Below are 13,308 nucleotides of genomic sequence, written 5' to 3'. Positions count from 1 at the left end.
GAAAGCACAGTAATCGTTTTAAAACAGTGAAGAGACCAGGTTGATTGGAATGGAAGAGGGCTTGGCAGAGTGAATTAAATGCGGTAAGATTTAGTCTATTAAAAACCTTCTTACAGGCAGTCATTATGTCCTTCATTCTTTTTAATACTAGACTCAGTATTTGTCCCTAGAAAGAATCGGCCCTTCTTCTCAGTAACTGGAAGAAAAGCAAATTTGAGTTGTTATGAAAGGTTTGGGGTTGCTAATTAAGAAGTTTAAATCTTTTTCTTTAGTAAAAGAACTGGCAAAATGGCAGTAGCCATGGGCTAGTGGCCCATTTTTTTGTAAATTAAGTTTTATTGGAATAGCCTTGCCCATTTATTTACATATAGTCTATGGCTGCTTTTATTGAGTTGCCTGCTTGTGACAGAGATTATATGGCCTGCAAAGCTAGAAAAAGCTGAAAATATCTACTACTATCTTGTCCTTTACAGAAAAGGTTTGCAGGCACATTCTTTGGATAGTGGGTCTTTACTATAAATAGTAAATAATAGGGTTTCTCGATTATTGAGATTTGGGCCCAGACGATTATTTGTTGGGTAGCAGGGGCTGACCTGTGTGTTGCAGGATGCTTAGCAGCACTCCTGACCTCTGCCTTCTATGTGCCAGTATCATCTTTTCTCTCCCCCTCCTTTCCATCCCCTTAAGTTGTGACAGTCAAAAATGTCTCCAGACGTTACCGTGTCCTCTGGGGGTCAGAATCACCTTCATTTGAGAATCACAAGATACATATCATAAATATGTGATTTTTCCCCCCCATGTTAGTGATTCTTTGATTACTAAACATTTTTAATTTTGTTTTTACGTACAAGTTATTATTATGATTTTTTTTTTCTTTTTAGGGCTGCACCCACGGCATATGGAGCTTCCCAGGCCAGGGGTCCAATTGGAGCTACAGCTGCCAGCTTACACCACAGCCGCAGCAACTCCAGATCCAAGCCATGTCTGCCACCTACACCAGAGCTCATGGCAATGCCAGATCTTAAATCCAAGGCCAAAGAGCATACTCGCCTCCTCATGGATACTAGTCAGGTTCATTACCACTGAGCCACAACAGGAACTCCAATACAAGTAATTTTTGTCGTATTTCTAGTTGTTGGCAAAAGAGTGAAGAAAAGGGAGCATTGTAATCCTTCTAAAGATTTTACTTGAGACATGTTCAAAGGGACAGTGAGCATAGTTTTTTTTTTCTCCTCAAGGATTTTCCTCAAGAGGAGATTTCCCCACCTTCCTTATTCCCCACAGTGCCGTCCTCTGTTGTTTTTGTTGAGAGACAGCGTGTACAATGGAAGGAGCATTGGCTCTAAGTCAGGCAAGATCTCAGTTGCCCTGTCTCTCAGGTGGTAATGTTACCTAATTCATAACATTATTAGGATTAAATAAAAGAGTACATATTATATGTAAAGCCCCTGATACATAGGCTGTAAAAATGGAGGTGGCGGCTGCTTATTTTTCAGTTACTTTTTTCCCCCGGTTACTTTTCAACTGATGAGTTCCCAGTGTTTCACTTATTAGCCAGCGGACCAATTGATGCCATGGGGCTTGGGACCAGGTGATGGAAAGGGTAGCGAAACTTGTACATTTTCATGAGTTGGAATTTTTTTTTACCTTATGGAATCTCTAGATCCACTCTTAGGCAATTAAAATTTCCCCATTTATTCTCCTAGTTTCCTGTCTAAGTCGGTCGGTTACATATGGGAAGCAGGATAGCACAGTGATGAGAGAATGGATTTTGAGGCGTGACTTCATGTGTTCACTTTCAGTTTTGCTGCTTACTGACTAATCTTGGATAAGACATTTAACCTCTGTGTGTGTCCGTTTCCTATCAGGGCCCTTAGGATGAATTAAAGGAGATAGTGTATGTGAAGTGTCCATCTTAGTACCTTGTGACATAGTAAATGCCATATAAATGTTTGGTATTATTAGCTTTATTTATAGTTTACTCATATGCATGGTGTCACACAAACCTGAAAATTTATATGAAATAAAATTTGATTGTATTATGAAGGGCTATTTTAAGTTTTACTAGGACTGTAATGTAGCATGAGCTTTTTATTTTGTTTTTATTCTCTAGGTATTACATGAAACCTTCCCTAAACATACATTTCTGATGAATGGCCTCATTCAAGGAGTCAAGGTAGGATAATCATATATTCATACATATATGGATGTATGCAAACACATGCACACACTTAGGTGCCTGTAATTCTGCCAGTATTTTACCTTAGGTAATTGAGCAGTCAACTGAGTGTTAATCTTTACAGTTGGAGTATATCTTGAAAGATTACATAATGCTTTTTAAATGAACTGGGTTTTAAGTATGATTTGACTCAGATGTAGCCAACTATGTATAATAATGATAAACCACACCATAACAGACTTCCTTTGTTTTATGGGTTGGTATTTTCACTACAGAGATCTGAGTGCTTTTGTAAACTGGCAACAAGAATATAGATTCAAGAGAAAAGAACTATTTTTAAAAATGCATGAGTGGAAGTCCCATCATGGCACAGTGGAAACGAATCTGACTAGGAACCATGAGGTTGCGGGTTCAATCCCTGGCCTTGCTCAGTGGGTTAAGGATCCTGCATTGCCGTGAGCAGTGGTATGGGTCGCAGATGCGGCTTGGATCTAGTATGGCTGTGGTATAGGGCAGCAGCTGTAGCTCCCATTTGACCTCTAGCCTGGGAACCTCCATATGCCACAAGAGCGGCCTTAAAAACCAAAAAAAAAAAAAAAAAAAAGCATGAGTATAAAATATATCAGTATGGTAAAGTCTTGATTAGTCTATATATTCTTTACTCTTGATTCCACTTGTTCAGTAAGTTTTATAAATGGATAATTAGCCTGTGGATATGCCTATGATATTCCTTCTAGAACACTAATATAGAGTTGCTGTGGTTGAGAATTCGTTAGAACATTTCATATTTAATATGGTACCAGAGCCCTGCAGATGATTCTAGACAATCTTGGAAATTTTTAAAATTATATACTGACAAGAAATAAGTTGTTTATCTAAAATTTGGTGATGCACTTATTTATTCAGAAATAAACTTGTTTAAAATTCTCCTATGGTAGTAAAATGATTTATTTTGGCTCATCAGTGTACATCGCATATATATTTTTTTCATTTAACTTTTTTTTAGGGTTTGTTGTCATTCCTCAGTGCCCCACTTATTGGTGCTCTTTCTGATGTTTGGGGCCGAAAATCCTTCTTGCTGCTAACAGTATTTTTCACGTGTGCCCCAATTCCTTTAATGAAGATCAGCCCATGGTACGTGCACATTCGCATTATAGCAACAGCATTGTTCATTGTTTTCTGAATATTGCCTTTATTTTTTTTCACCTTTCCCCCCATTTATCTATGTAGGTTTTAAATTTATTTTTCTAATACATTTATTTTTTGACACAGATAATAAAATAGCCCTTAAAAATATAGTAGCTAAGGCGTTCCCACTGTGGTGCAGTGGGTTAAGAATCTGACTGCAGTGGCTCAGGTCACTGCAGAGGTGCAGATTCGATCCCCAGCCTAGCACAGTGGGGTAGAGGATCCAGCGTAGGTTGCACTTGTGGCTAGATTCAGTCGCTGACCTGGGAACTTCTATATGCTAAGGGTACAGCCATAAAAAAAAAAAAAAATAGTAGCTAAGTAATAGTTGGTAAAGTTTTTTTGAGCTAGGTGCCATTATAGGAAGCACACAGACTGCTGGCTAATCTGCTTTTGGATTTTACCACCCAAATTTCAAAACAATATTTTAGGGACTGGGTAGGGGTGCTAACTTTTTATTTTAATGTTAGAGGTTAAAAACACTAAGTTTATCATCATTAACTGTATTAATTAGTAGGTTTTGTTATATATCAGTCAAGTCCCAAATCATAGTTTCTTAAAATCAAGGAAACTCATTGCTAATTTCCCTCTTCTTATAAAAGAAGTCCAGAATTGAACGGTCCAGAGCTGGCCTGGCTGTTCCCGGAACCAGACTTTTCCTGTCTTTGTGCTCTGCCGTCCTGCGCTGTCACCTTACTGTCCAGATTGGCTGCTTATGTGAGCTCCAGCTCATGTCACCTTCAAGCAGCAGGGTGGAAGGAGTGGCTAAGAAGAGCACACCGGCTTCCTTTAAGGAAAACAATTCCCACCCAAGCTCTGCTTGCATCTCTTTGGTCAGATTTCAGGCATTTGCTGTGCCTAGTTACAGGAGGCTGGGCTAATGGACACCCTGATTAAAGTCAAGATTCTGGAGTTCCTGTCGTGGCTCGGCAGAAACGAATCTGGCTAGGAACCATGAGGTTGTGGGTTCGATCCCTGGCCTCACTTGGTGGGTTATGGATCCGGCATTGCCATGAGCTGTGGTGTAGGCTGCAGACATAGCTCCAATTTGATGTGGCTGTGGCGCAGGCCGGCAGCTGTAACTCCGATTGGACCCCTAGCCTGGGAACCTCCATATGTCGTGGGTGCGGCCCTAAAAAAAAGACAAAAGGGAAAAAAAAAAAAAAAAACCGAGAAAAGTCAAGATTCTTTTGCTGAGAAGGAGCCCAATTTAGTTGTAGATTTATTCTCTGACTAATGTTCCGCTCCGCTTAAGTACTAATGTTACTTAAATCTGCATCGTAGATGAACTGTTTTCATAGTTTACGTAGAAAGGTCAGAGGTAGGAGTTCCTGTTGTGGCGCATCAGAACCAAATCTGACTAGCATCCATGAGGATGCAAGTTTGATCCCTGCCCTTGCTATGGCTGTGGTGTAGGCCAACAGTTACAGCTCCAATTCCACCCCTAACCTGGAAACTTCCATTTGCTTTGGGTGTGGCCCTAAAAAGCAAAAAGATAAAAGTCAGAGGTACTTATGTGGCAGGGTCTTCCTCCTCTCATAGGTGAGCTACAACTCTAAAGGCCAAACCCTTGAGGAATGCCAATCACCCAAATGAAATTTTACCAAACAAATCTAGAGCATGAACAAGTAATTTACTATGGAAAGCAGCATGTTAGAAAAAATTTGGTAAGCAGTGCAGTCCTGGTGGCATGATATTTTGAAAGTACAATATGATTACACTTGATTTTAAAAATTATACATTGGCATTACAGTAGAAGCTTCTTGTCAGCTAGTTATTTTTGAATTGCGTATAGGAAAATACAGTTTGCTTTTTAAAATAGCTTTTGTTCATTTTATAGTTGTCTGTTGTCTGTTTATGGACACCACCATACAGGTGTCTTCAGTAAGAAGACTGAGTTGTTTATTTTGCCAGCATTTGAAGAGCTGAAGATAACTTATGGAAAAATACCTAATTTCTACATGTAGGCTCAAAATAAAGTATATTTACTAGTTTTTTTTTTTTTTGTTTAGTACTGTGATGGGAAATTGTAATGGATGAATTATAATGGACTCTAGCTTGTTGCTGTTTTTAGTAGAAACAATCACAAGCCACCTAATTTAACAATTGGGTAAAAAATCGAACTAAATTCATTATCTAACTTTAAGTGTTCTTAGTAGCTGAGTTGCTATTGAAGATCCAGTTCTAGGGAGTTCCCGTTGTGGCACAGCAGAAACGAATCTGACTAGGAACCATGAGGTTACAGGTTTGATCCCTGGCCCTGCTCAGTGGGTTAAGGATCCAACGTTGCCTTGTGCTGTGGTGTAGGTCACAGATGCAGCTCAGATCCCGAGTTGCTACAGCTGTGGTGTAGGCCGGCAGCTGTAGCTCCAATTAGACTCCTAGCCTGGAAACTTCCATATGCCGAAGGTGCCGCCCTTAAAAAAAAAAAAAAAAAAAGATCCAGTTCTAGCCTTGTGTTTTCATAGTATCTGTGGCTAATGATTTATGGAAGAATTAATCAGTGAACTGTCCTGCTTAGCTACTGACTGAAATTAGCTATTATGTTCACTTACAGAAATGAAGATTAAGGCAATAGTAGTTGTTCTAAGCATTTCTTATTAATTGTCTTTCAATCCTAGGTGGTACTTTGCTGTTATCTCTGTTTCTGGGGTTTTTGCAGTGACTTTCTCCGTGGTCTTTGCATATGTAGCAGATATAACCCAAGAACATGAAAGAAGTATGGCTTATGGACTGGTATGTATGTTTAATACCTTTGTTTCTGCTGAAAAACATCCCATATTCTCTAATATTACAAGGAGTGTAAGCTTTTGCATTACAAGATTTATTTTTACATAAATACAGTATATTTTTGTCTTTTTAGGTCCACACCCGCGGCATATGGAGATTCCCAGGCCAGGGGTCCAATCGGACCTGTAGCCACTGACCTACGCAACAGCCACAGCAATGCCAGATCGGAGCCAAGTCTGTGACCTACACCAGAGCTCACGGCAATACCGGATCCTTAACCCACAAAGCAAGGACAGGGATCGAACCCACAACCTCATGGTTCCTAGTCAGATTCATTTCTGCTGCGCCACGACAGTAGCTCCCATAAATACATTTTATAAAATCATCCTTTGCAAAATGCTCGTTTCCAGTATAAAGCCATGTAAGTTTTAATATTTTCATTTAGTATTAGTTACACATGTCAAATTTGAAATTACAGTAGAAAATTCTTACCTTATGGAAGTTGTTGTTGTTGTTGTTGTTGTTGTTGTTGTCTTTTTGCCTTTTCTAGGGCTGCTTCCGCAGCATATGGAAGTTCCCAGGCCAGGGGTCTAATCGGAGCTGTAGCCGCCACCTTACACCACAGCCACAGCAACACAGGATCCAAGCCAAGTCTGCAACCTACGCCAGAGCTCACAGCAACGCCAGATCCTTAACCCACTGAGCAAGGCCAGGGGTGGAACCTGCAACCTGTGGTTCCTAGTCGGATTGGTTAACCACTGCGCCACAACAGGAACTCCTGGAGGTTCTTTTTAATAGAATAGTAAAAATAAGAAATGATTTCATATGTCATGAGTTTAAAAATTATTCATATTTAATGGTTAATTTTAAATATAATAGGTTAACATCCAGCTCAGTGATCACCAAACCTTTTCTGTGGCTTTGTGGGTCACGTATAGTCTCCCTCTATTCTTTCTGCCCCCCCCCCCCCTTTTTTTTTGACCACGCAACACCACATCCTTAACTTACTGCGTCACAGGGGAACTCTTGCTTTTTTAAAAATAAATTTTTACTTAATAAATTTGACCTAATAGCATTATTTTAAATTTAAGGCACACAAGTGCACACATTACAATTTATATATTGTAGTATGATTGCGGTTGTAGCTATATTTATATTACATAATTATAGTCCAATATTGTCTGTATTCATTTTTCTGTGCATTGGTTCTCTTATTTACCACTTGTTGCAAGTTTGTCTCTGACATTCTTTTGTTTTTGCTTGTGGGTGTGTGTCTGTATCTTTTAACATGAAAGAATCATTTATAGTTAGATTTGGTCCACAGGTGGTGGTTTGCCAAATTCTGAACACTGTTTTGGTAAACCAAATATTTAATGGCAATATAGTCTGTTGTCTCTTAAACCTAGAAATAAAATAAGTTAACAGATCATTATTAGATTGCCAGAAGTAGGACAATGATGAGTTTTAGCAAATATGGGGCAAGCATCTTTTGTCGGATAAGGACTGAACATTGTGTCAGGTGAATCTTATTTTTACGAGAGACCACTGGCAGTTGAATTGCTTATCTTGAGCATTTATTAGTAACAAACTGCAAAAATAAGTACTTCTGTGAAGTTTAAATCCTTCACGCAGAAGTCAAAATTGCGTAGAAACAGGATAAAGCACAGAGTAGGGAGCAGAAGCTCTTGCACCCCCAACGTTAGTTTATGAGTTTCCGCTGAAAGTGCGGTCTTTATCAGATGTTATCTGCTGTCGCATGTGCTGCTAATTTGCAGGCCACTTTGTTCAGCAGGCCGGATTATGTCTGGCTTTAGTAGTTTTTCTCCAGCTCTGACCTCTGCCTTAATCTGCATTTTCACCAGACTTGCGTGGGCTTCCTGAGAATTTTACAGAGATGTGCTCAGTGCCAAGGATGGATGAGCTCATTCTCCCTCACCCTGCCACCTAAAGGTGACCAGGTTCAATTTTGTGCTCCGGCTCACCACTAATACTGATGAAAAGATAAACTGCAGAGTCTTAAAGCTTCATTTCAGCCAGCCTTAAATGTGCATCAAAGTCAGCATTCCTTTGACTGGAGGAGAGAATCCTAGGGGCACCCCCTTCCTTGGAGTCCTGTCTTAGACACCATTCAGAGTGGGCCTGCGGAGGCGCCCCCCAACCCCGGGGCTTATTAGCTGCCCAGCCTTCGAGGTGGGGCCAGTATTTGGACAGTGCTCCAGGCCCCAAACCCTATTGAACTAAAATAGTTTTTGTTTTTAAATCTGTTTTACTTACAAGTTTGTCAGTAGGATTTATTTAAACAGAAGGCTCCAAGGCTTCAAAGAAAGTTTGAAGCCACTCTCTTAGAGGTTATTCCATAGTTGTTAGTTAAGAATCTAACTCTTCCCTGCAGAAGGAGGGAGTCCATAGCCCAGGTAGGAGGAGACAAGGCAGGCGCAGCAGGACTGGTGGAGGTCAGGGAGCCCAGGTGTCCTGACTCTGCTCTCTGTGGACCTTGATGTGTTGCAGGTTTCAGCGACATTTGCCGCAAGTTTGGTAACCAGCCCTGCAATTGGCGCTTATCTCGGGCGAGTGTATGGGGACAGCTTGGTGGTGGTCCTGGCCACTGCGATAGCTTTGCTAGATATTTGTTTCATCCTCGTCGCTGTGCCAGAGTCATTGCCTGAGAAGATGCGGCCCGCATCGTGGGGCGCCCCCATTTCCTGGGAACAGGCTGACCCCTTTGCGGTGAGTGTATGCTTTTTCCTTCTCTTTGGCAAAAAAAGTGAATGTGTGAGTCAAAGCAACATTAATGTTTTGTTTTGGATATTCCTCTGGGGAAAACACTGTGATAGATTTTTGTCTTTTTTTTTTTTTTTTTGCCTTTTCTAGGGCCGCACCCGAGGCATATGGAGGTTCCTAGGCTAGGGGTCTAATTGGAGCTGTAGTCACTGGTCTACACCACAGCCACGGCAACGTGGGATCCGAGCCGTGTCTGTGACCTGCACCACAGCTCATAGCAATGCGGGATCCTTAACCCACTGAGCAAGGCCAAAGGGTCGAACCTGAAACCTCATGGTTCCTAGTCGGATTCGTTAACCACTGAGCCACAACAGGAACACCCTGTGATAGATTTTTAAAAACATTTTGAGGAGTTCCCATCATGGCGTAGTGGAAACAAATCCGACTAGGAACCACGAGGTTGCAGGTTCATTCCCGGTCCTCGCTCAGTGGGTTAAGGAACCGGCACTGCCATGAGCTGTGGTGCAGGTCACAGGCATGGCTCGGATCCTGCGTTGCTGTGGCTGTGGTGCAGGCCGGCAGCTGTAGCTCCAATTAGACCCCTAGCCTGGGAACCTCCATATGCCATGGGTGTGGCCCTAAAAAAAATAAATAAAAACATTTTGAAATACTTTTCAGAGCAGTTTTGGGGAGGGTGAAGTAAACTAGAAAAAAAGCCAGCCAGGTGTTTTTATGTACTCTGCCAGAAAATATCTCTGCGTGTTCTTAATAGTTCAGTGTTTGCTTATAAAGTCTTATAGTGGTCTTTTTCTTGTTCTAGTCCTTAAAAAAAGTGGGCCAGGACTCCATAGTGCTGCTGATCTGCATTACGGTGTTTCTTTCCTACCTACCGGAGGCAGGCCAATATTCCAGCTTTTTTTTATACCTCAGACAGGTAAAATTATATTCTGCCAAGGTGGATTTTCTTTCATTGTTCAGTGCCACAATAAAAAAAATTAATCTTGAGAGAGCTATTAGAGCAGAGCCTTTTAAAAATGACTGTCACCTTTTAAATAATCGCTCACTAGAATGAACTTGCTGTTTAGTGTGGCTGACGTTCCTCGTGCATTTCTATCAAGAGTTTGGGCTTCGGCAAAAAGAGATGGTTTCCCTGTCAATGTATGTGTCAATGTATGTGGTTACGAGTTTATGTGTTGCTTACGGAGGCGGTGGGATGCTTTAATCCATTCTCCAGCGCCTGTGAGTTAGAGCTATATTAGCAAAGCAGCTAGCCAGAAGGAAAGCTTTGGGTTTTTTCTCCTTGACGCTCACCTCACGAGGCATAGATTAAGACTTTTATCAGTCCCTGTAAAAAGCACAAAAATGGTGCAGTATTTATTTGTAAAATGGATTTTGAGTGCTTGATAGCTGTCTCCAGTTTAGGAAATCTAAATTAAGGGATTTAGATATACTTAGTCTAAATTAAGTAGCTATTATTTTCAGTACTTATTGTTACAATTTTGGTTCTCAGGGAGAGCCAAATTCTTCCTCTGAGTAGCTCTTTGGTTATAAATGAATTGCCCATTTTCTTTTTGTGGTCCATTTAATGTTAATATACAAGTAGTTGCATTACTATGGTATCTGTTGTTCTTTTGTACTTATTAATGTTACTTTTTCTGGAAACTTTGTAGATAATGAAATTTTCACCAGAAAGCGTTGCAGCATTTATCGCGGTCCTGGGCATTCTCTCCATTATTGCACAGGTGAGTTTCTTTTGAGTTCAAGGGAGAGATGGTTGTAGGTTCAGAAGCACGATTCTGTTGGTGGTGGTGGTGGTCAGATTTTGGGGGCTGACATGTAGTCATCAATATACAGGGTGTAAACCGGAAAGGCACTTTGTTGATTTATTCATTCAGTGAATATTTATTGAATACCTGTTGTGTGTCTGGCACTTGTGATTTAGCAGTGAACTTAACTAAATCCCCGCTCTTATAGCATTTTCATTCTTGTGAGATCAGAGAATTGATAAGCTTACCATGTAAACATATCAGGTATAATGAAAGCTATAGAAAACAGGGATACGCAGGATGTAGAGCATGGCTGGGGGCAGGGTGTTATCTGGGAGAGTTGGGAGTCTCTGCTGATACAGGTGACGTTTGAGCAGGGACCCAAAGGAGTAAGAAACAACCCACCGGAATGTCTGGAGGAAAAGGGTTCTAAGCAGCCAGGAGAAAAGTGTGACATTGAAAGGCTGTGTACCTGACATGTGTAAGAAACAGCCAGGGGACAGTGTGGTTCTGGCAGCGTGAGCAAGAGATCGAGTGTCAGGAAGTGAATTCAGAGAGGTGGAGAGGGACCAGATCGGGTGGGGCCTTCCAGGTCGTCAGAGGACTTGACAAAAAGATGGGAAGCCATTGGAGGGCTTTGAGCAGAGGAATGACGTGAAAGCATTTTTATCTTGGAAACCCAGTTGGTAGCCAGTGGTTGTTTGATGAATTAATCAACATAAGAATTTGGATTTTCTTTTTTCTTTTTTTTTTTTGCTTTTTTAGCGCCGCACCTTTGGCGTATGGAGGTTCCCAGGCTGGCCTACAGCACAGCCACCGCAGCTCAGGATCCGAGCCACATCTAAGGCATACACCACAACTCGCAGCAGCGCCAGATCCTTAACCCACTAAGCAAGGCCAGGGATCAAACCCACAACCTCGTGGTTCCCAGTCGGATTTGTTTCCACCGCGCCACGATGGGAACCCTTAAGAATTTGGCTGGCCTTACGCTGGACTTCATCCTGGCCGCCAGACCATCTCTACTCCGCAGTCAAGTGCCAGTCTTCTCCCAGATGAGAATTTTCTCGCTCACACTCTTTGTCCTTGCTGGGAAAAAGCCTGCCCATTTCTTCCTCTTTGGCCTTGCTTTTTCCAGACTCCCCAAGTGACCTACTCTGACAGGCTTTCCCACCTTAGATCCTGCCTCCTGGATGGCAGCTTGCTTTGGTTTGTTCTGCTCTTGAGATGGAAGGTAAAGTCCTTGTAATTGTACTCTTGTATGTTTCTTCTGCAGATCTCATCATTTATGAGTGTCTGGTAGATTTAGTGATAAACTTCCTATTTAAATTTAAATTCTGTGATATACGTCCCCCATGGCCTCACACGTGCATACATGTGGCACTGAGTGTGCGTGCTGTTTTTAACCTCAGTTTATCCTGAAAACCCTTGATCTGGAAAAAACATTGCATTTAAATATTCATTCCTGGCTATCCGAAATGTGCTCTTTAGCTTTGGGGGAAAATGTATTGTTGCCTATATGTAAAAATAGCTTTTAAAAAAACCACCTTTCTTTTTTTTTTTTTTTTTTTTTTATTTTATTTTCCCACTGTACAGCAAGGGGGTCAGGTTATCCTTACATGTATACATTAGAATTACAGTTTTTTCCCCACCATTTCTTCTGTTGCATCATGAGTATCTAGACATAGTTCTCAATGCTATTCAGCGGGATCTCCTTGTAAATCTATTCTAGGTTGTGTCTGATAAGCCCAAGCTCCCGATCCCTCCCACTCCCTCCCCCTCCCATCAGGCAGCCACAAGTCTCTTCTCCAAGTCCATGATTTTCTCTTCTGAGGAGATGTTCATTTGTGCTGGATATTAGATTCCAGTTATAAGTGATATCATATGGTATTTGTCTTTGTCTTTCTGGCTCATTTCACTCAGGATGAGATTCTCTAGTTCCATCCATGTTGCTGCAAATGGCATTATGTCATCCTTTTTTATGGCTGAGTAGTATTCCATTGTGTATATATACCACCTCTTCCGAATCCAATCATCTGTCGATGGACATTTGGGTTGTTTCCATGTCCTGGCTATTGTGAATAGTGCTGCAATGAACATGCGGGTGCATGTGTCTCTTTTAAGTAGAGCTTTGTCCGGATAGATGCCCAAGAGTGGGATTGCAGGGTCGTATGGAAGTTCTATGTATAGATTTCTAAGGTATCTCCAAACTGTTCTCCATAGTGGCTGTACCAGTTTACATTCCCACCAGCAGTGCAGGAGGGTTCCCTTTTCTCCACAGCCCCTCCAGCACTTGTTATTTGTGGATTTATTAATGATGGCCATTCTGACTGGTGTGAGGTGGTATCTCATGGTAGTTTTGATTTGCATTTCTCTTATAATCAGCGATGTTGAGCATTTTTTCATGTGTTTGCTGGCCATCTGTGTATCTTCTTTGGAGAAATGTCTATTCAGGTCTTTTGCCCATTTTTCCATTGATTGATTGGTTTTAAAAAAACCACCTTTCTAAACACAACGGAAAGTGTACAAATAGAACAGAACCTGATGAATTATCAAATGTTAAACTGACGTTGAATCTCGAGATAAATCCAACCTGGCCATTATGTCTTAGCATTTTCATATATTGCGGAGATTAGATTTGCTGCTATTTTATTTGAGTTGTATGTTAACAAAGAGAACGGGTTGTCATTTACTATAATGACATTTAAGAGATTAATAGCTGTAAGG

General features: G+C 41.2%; 1 protein-coding gene across 1 annotated transcript in view; it reads left to right on the top strand.

The window, feature by feature from the left end:
• The window catches only part of MFSD14A (major facilitator superfamily domain containing 14A), a 41,321-nt gene that overhangs the window by 17,501 nt on the left and 10,512 nt on the right, over positions 1-13,308 (top strand). Inside the window, exons 3-8 of the mRNA XM_013997351.3 lie at positions 2,114-2,176; positions 3,186-3,313; positions 5,989-6,103; positions 8,606-8,824; positions 9,639-9,752; positions 10,489-10,560. Coding sequence (XP_013852805.3) covers positions 2,114-2,176; positions 3,186-3,313; positions 5,989-6,103; positions 8,606-8,824; positions 9,639-9,752; positions 10,489-10,560 — 711 coding nt within the window. The remainder of the gene's footprint in view (positions 1-2,113; positions 2,177-3,185; positions 3,314-5,988; positions 6,104-8,605; positions 8,825-9,638; positions 9,753-10,488; positions 10,561-13,308) is intronic.

The sequence above is a fragment of the Sus scrofa genome, chromosome 4 (assembly GCF_054392235.1).
Source record: "Sus scrofa isolate SSC_HxYL_T2T_F1_AM1 chromosome 4, Sscrofa_HxYL_maternal_Yorkshire_Landrace_v2.0, whole genome shotgun sequence".
NCBI classification, from domain to species: Eukaryota; Metazoa; Chordata; class Mammalia; order Artiodactyla; family Suidae; genus Sus; species Sus scrofa.
This window is presented reverse-complemented; position numbering and strand designations above follow the sequence as displayed.